The sequence below is a fragment of the Staurois parvus genome, unplaced genomic scaffold (assembly GCF_062004578.1).
Source record: "Staurois parvus isolate SC_StPar_1 unplaced genomic scaffold, SC_StPar_1.0 ptg001483l, whole genome shotgun sequence".
Taxonomy (NCBI): Eukaryota; Metazoa; Chordata; class Amphibia; order Anura; family Ranidae; genus Staurois; species Staurois parvus.
Window position 1 is genome coordinate 338879 of NW_028319279.1, and position 6000 is coordinate 344878.

The 6000-nt window shown below is 42.0% G+C and overlaps 1 protein-coding gene across 1 annotated transcript in view; it reads left to right on the plus strand.

The window, feature by feature from the left end:
- POLE2 (DNA polymerase epsilon 2, accessory subunit) overlaps window positions 1-1460 on the plus strand; it is a 33028-nt gene extending 31568 nt beyond the window's left edge. The window contains exon 19 of the mRNA XM_089662506.1: window positions 1332-1460. Within this exon, the coding sequence (XP_089518632.1) occupies window positions 1332-1350 (19 nt within the window). The 3' untranslated portion in view covers window positions 1351-1460. The remainder of the gene's footprint in view (window positions 1-1331) is intronic.
- The last annotated feature ends 4540 nt before the right edge of the window (window positions 1461-6000 follow it).

A 6000-nucleotide genomic window follows, 5' to 3' on the forward strand; every position in this document is an offset into this window, starting at 1 on the left:
TTTTGGATCGGTTTTAATGCTGCATGAAGATGCTAGTAGCCTGAGCTTAAGTACTTCTATGTCTTTTGACTTAAAGCAAGCTTACAGTTAATTTAGAGTCCCTGATCTTCCAATGTGCTCTGCGTACATTACTTAGAAAGTATTGAAGCCAGAGGTCAGGCATGACTGCCAGGGTACCAACGTTGAGTGGATCTAAATCCAGTCATTATATTATTTTTACCGTAACATGTTGGTGTAATACCTTGTATTAAAAGTTGTTTTCTGACCTTTTAATGGCCTGTTCACACCTGGTGCAATATGTTGGGCTGCTACTTCAGCGAACTTCAACCGCAAGACAAATGCCTTGTCTCCTACCTGACCAGTTCACACCATGACATTGCAGTGATGTGCACAGAAAAAGCACTACTTTTTTGCCCAGCACAATATGACACAATTCACCACCTCGCATTCTATTGTGGCCAATAGAATTGAGAAAAAAAAAAGTTAAAAGAAACCACAAATGTCGCATCAGCACTGCTTTTATACTACCGCACACCAGCATTGAGGCTCCGTTCAAACAAATGCATGAAATGTACTACAGTCCATTTAACATGGTTTCCTGTGGAACGTGTTCACATCTGTGCTTTTTTGAGCTGCTGCGTTTTTGGAAAGGGTCAGGGACTCTTTTTTTTTTAAAGCAAAAAGCTGCGTTTTTGCTCCAATCGAGTTTAATGGAGAAGCTGCTGAAATGCATGGTAGTGCGTTTTTGCCACATAGCATAACATGCTGGGGAGTTTACTGGTTGTAGAAAAAAAAAGCCAAAAACAGCCGCTGTAAAAACATCCAGTGTGCATGAGAACTTAGTCTGAAACGGATTTATTATTTTCTGGATATGAAGCCTTTTTCAGGAGTCGCTACCCAGAGAATAAACATATACTGTGGGTTCAGCTAAAACAATTATGTGTGTCTATGGTATGATTTGCAGTGATTGGATCTTCCTGCCCCCCCTTCCCCCGTCATGTCAAACAAGACAGAGTGACATTTTTTTTCCAACACCCCTTTCACTTTCTATGATCAATAAAAGTTGAACAGGAGGAATCTGGCTCCATGATGTACTGAGGTGTTTAAAGCAAGCTTTTGTGGTATCAAGGAAAACTAAACACACGGCCACCTAAATTGATGCCAAGTACTTTGTGAGCGACAAGCGTCTTCTCCCCTTTGGGATATTAATTCAAATGTATTCGTGATCGTTTATGCCATGGTGCTTATTTGCCATCTGTCAATTTTTTTTTTTTTTTTTTTTATTTCTTATAAATTTTACATTATAGTTTTGTATTTTTTTTTCTTTCCAGTAAGCTACAGAACATCTGAGAAGATGAAGATGGATACATGTCACAGTGACTGTCCCCGGTCTAAAAAATATTTTTATAAATGTGTTTTACTATTTCTGTTTTTGTAATAAAAAAAAAAAATACTATCGATATTTGTTTAATGAACAATGTTTAGCTGGGCCGGATACGTTGACTGTTATGTGAGGGGCATTTTGCCTCAGCACTGGCCTAGGAGCTGTATGTTTCGCTCGGCTGGTGTTGACCTCAGCACTGTATGCCATATTAGACCTGATTTGCTGCCATCAACAGAAAGTCATCGCCTAAAAGGCATCTACCCTGTTTAGCGGAAATATGAAAACTATCAGCATTTAAAATGGGCTGAACAGTATTTTATGACTTTGTTCCGGGTGCGTTGTTTAACATAAATACCCCCAGGGCCTGTAACTACAATATATGCTGGGCTGGTGGCCCTAATTGAAGATACCCTCCTATTGAGGCCTAAGACCTACAAACTTCCAATATCTACTTCTGTTGTGACTCTGAGATGTTATGCAACGAGCTGCAAAGGACATCAATGCTGGAAGAATGTAAGGGTTCATTCTTATGTGGGGGACTATATTGCTGCCCCTCTGAAAAGAAATCAACAGTGGATCACTTTTCACAGGGCCTTTGACAGGGAGTGAGGATACGATATGTTGCCTCTTCACAGCAAGTTTTAACCCTCAAAATGCCAAACCTTTGTGCTGATTGCTTGGGGTTGTGGTACAGCCCCATTCACTTTAATGGGTCACATTCGGTGCAACATGCCATTTTACCCATATTACATGGTATACCCCCTGTGTGGCTACATGCCCTACGTTAGATGGGTGATAAAACCATAGCTCAACTTCTTGTTTTTACCGCCAGCCATGTAAATGAGCCCTAAACCGATAAAGCTGAGAGCTAGAGATTTATCTGGGAAGAAATAGTATTTTATTTAGGGGATTCTTTTCTTTTCCAATGAGCAGCAGTCCTCTTATTTAGCTCTGGAACACATGGACATACCAAAGACTGGGTTTCCTCCTTTCTGATGCTTTGCCAGGCTTTAACTGTAGCTGTCTTCAGTTGTTCTTTGTGGGTCTTTCCGCCTTTAGTTTTGCCTTCAGCAAGTGAATTGCATGCTCAGTTGGGTTGAGATCAGGTGATTGATTCGGCCATTGTAGAATATTCCACTTCTTTTCCTTCAAAAGCTCTTTGGTTGCTTTTGCAGTGTGTTTTTTATCATTGTCCATCTGTACTGTGAAGCGCCGTCCAATCAACTTTGCAGCATTTGGCTGAATCTGGGCTGACAGTATATCTAAGTGCATCTAAGAATTGGTAAACTGTAATACTTTAAATGTATATTGCACACGAATGCCAGGGTGCTCGGTGTAATCCTGGATTCTGGACTCTCCCTTCAGCCCTGCATTCAATTACTGTCCAAATCTTGCCTCTTCAACTTCCACAACATCTCCAGAATACACCCCCTTATTAACCAATCACAGCACAAAGCTACTAATTCACATTGTGGTTTTCTCTCGCCTTGACTATTGCAATTCCCTCCTCATGGCCTACCTTTGCATAGACTATTCCACCTTGAGTCCATCATGATTACTGCTGCCAGACTCCTCCACCTTGCCTAATCATTCAGTGTCTGCTACCTTTCTCTGCTGATCCCTCCACTGACCAACAAATAAAATTTGTTACAACAACTTACAAAGCCCCCCACAACTCTGCCGTCAGCTACATCACAAACCTCAAAATATCTCCCAAACTGACCTCTCTGCTCCTTACAAGCTCTCTAGCTCCCTTGTCACTTCATCTGAGACTTCTCCAGAGCCTCTCATCCTCTGGAACTCCCTATCCCAATCTGTCAAATTATCTCCTATTTTGGCCATGTTTAGGTGATACTTGAAAACCAATCTCTCCAGGAAGGCCTATCCTCCTCCATCAGATCGTTCCCCACAGTTATTACCTTTTCTATCACTTGACCCTAGTAAGCTCTAACAAGCTGGGTCCTCTAAAGCCAATTATTGCATTGTATTGTAACTGTACTGCCTCCCTCAATTTGTGAAGTGTTTTTGTGAAAAATTGTTGGCGTTACATCCTGTAAACTTTTATTTTAGGGTTTAATACCACTTTTCATTCGTTTGTAAAGTTTCTGTAGTGATGAGCAGTTAAACAGTTTGGCTGTAACTTGAACATGAAAGTGTTACTCCAAGAGGATTATTTACTAAGATTGAAGAGTGCCAAGTCTGGTGCAGCTCTACACAGAAACCAATCAGCTTCCAGGTTTTATTGTCAAAGCTTCATTGAACAAGCTGAAGTTAGAAGCTGATTGGCTCCCATGCACAGCTGCACCAGATTCCGAGTGCTCCAGTTTTAGTAAATCTACCCCACAGAGTCTTATTCAGATGGGTGCTCAGATGACTTCTCCATGCTGACCTGCTTTTTGCTGTGTCATCATCTACCTCAGAGCTGTATGCATGCAAGCCATAGAAGTGGGCAGGAGCATGTACACGGATCCAAATACAGACTCTGTGCACCTGCTCCTGCCTGCATGTCAGATATTGACATGTGACTGTATCCATGCAGCCGCTGCGTCTGCATCTTCCATGATTTGCCTGCACGCAGCTCTGAGGTGGATGCTGACAGCTGACACAGCAAGAAGTGGCTCAGCACGGACAGGTCTCTGCAGCCATCTACACAAGCCCCTTTTTAGTTGCTATTTTTTTCTTTTTTTTTTTGAGTCTGCGGAAGTGCAAAAAGACAAAAACCTGGTAAGTGAACAAAAACGTATAATTGCAAAACACCAACACAAGAAAAGTGCCCTTAGCAACCCACAACAGTGAAATCAGTCTGTATATGCAGTAAATCATGCTTGTTTTACTCACTGTGGAACCTAAGGGGTTAATCCTCTGCATTGTGTAAAAAAGACAGTTTGATCCTGACTTCTCTGTTCCTCCCCTTTTTCAAGCTACCAGCACATATCTCCAGACTGAACCGTAGAAATGCACAGGCTCAGTTTGGTGTGTATTGCTAGAGAGGTTTTTTCTCTTGGGCGAGTGCATGTGATCAGCACAGGGCCAATCAGCACTGTCCAGACAGAGGTCAGGGGTTCTACATATTCCTACAGCAGAAAGAAAACTTCTACAAGTTTTAACATGTTCCCTGCTGGACACTGATAGAAGTCACAAGCCTACTCTATCTGCTGATAAGAAAAGGTATTTAGCAGTTTATATTTAGTAAAATAATTGCATTTCCATGTTGTGTGTACTGTGGGAGACCAAATATAGTGAATGCAGGGTCCAGGGAGACCAGATATAGTGAATGCAGGGCCCTGGGACACCGGATATAGTGAATGCAGAGTCCTGGGAGACCGGATATAGTGAATGAAGGGTCCTGGGAGACCGGATATAGTGAATGAAGGGTCCTGGGAGACCGGATATAGTGAATGCAGGGTCCGGGGAGACCGGATATAGTGAATGAAGGGTCCGGGGAGACCGGATATAGTGAATGAAGGGTCCTGGGAGACCGGATATAGTGAATGAAGGGTCCTGGGAGACCGGATATAGTAAATGCAGGGTCTGGGGAGACCGGATATAGTGAATGTAGGGTCCGGGGAGACCAGATATAGTGAATGCAGGGTCCTGGAAGACCAGATATAGTGAATGCAGGGTCCTGGGTTTAGTAACACTAATTTGATAAGATCTGTTTATCTAAATCAGTGGGCATGGTCTGGACTTTAACCTGACTGCTGTCTGATCAGATTAAACACTTCCTTTGTGCAAAGCTGAGAATGCATTGTATTACCAGACACCGACCAGTCACTCTCCATTCATGTAATGCTATTGAAACTTCTCATTGCATTACCATATAAAGCCCAATAGTAATCAATTTTATTTTTTTTTTTTTTAACTTTTGGACAGATTTAGGATGTTCAGGTTTTTATTGCTGTCTGTGCTGTGCTTACTGGGGAGATTTAATTTCCATGTGCCATCAAGACAAGGAATGCGGAAAATGAGGACAAGGAGACACACTTTTAACATTCCACAACTTGTCCAAAAAAAAAATTTGTTTGGGTTTAAAGCTGATCTCCAGCTTTTAGTTAGTGAATAGTTAGTTCATTTGCACTGGCTTGGTCTAAACAATTACCTTTACTAACGGGTAGGTTAATTGGATCCTGTCTAAATTGGCCCTAGTATGTGTATGTATGAATGTGAGTTAGGGACCTTAGATTGTACACCCCTTGAGGGTTAGGGACTGATGTGAATGTACAATATATATGTAAAGCTCCACGTAAATTGACAGCATTATATAAATACCTGAAAAAAAATAAATAGATGCGATTGCTGGGAGTGCTGTATAAACTGTAGCCCCAGCTGCATGCAGAATACAGCGTTGTATTCCAGCATCGGGATGGGACCTTCCTCTCCCACACCCAGCCAAAATGGACTCGAGGTGAGCACTGATCAGCCATTCACAGGGAGCTTTGTATTAATTCATAGAAAATGATCCCTACTGGTGATATATGAATGCAGGCTTTGCCAGCACCAGGTGCTAGATTTAGACCTTGGGGGGGCTGGGGTACTTCAAGATTGGGGGCCCCTCAACAAAGAAATTGTTATATGACAAAAAAGTGAACAGAAATTAATGATAAACGGCATTTGTT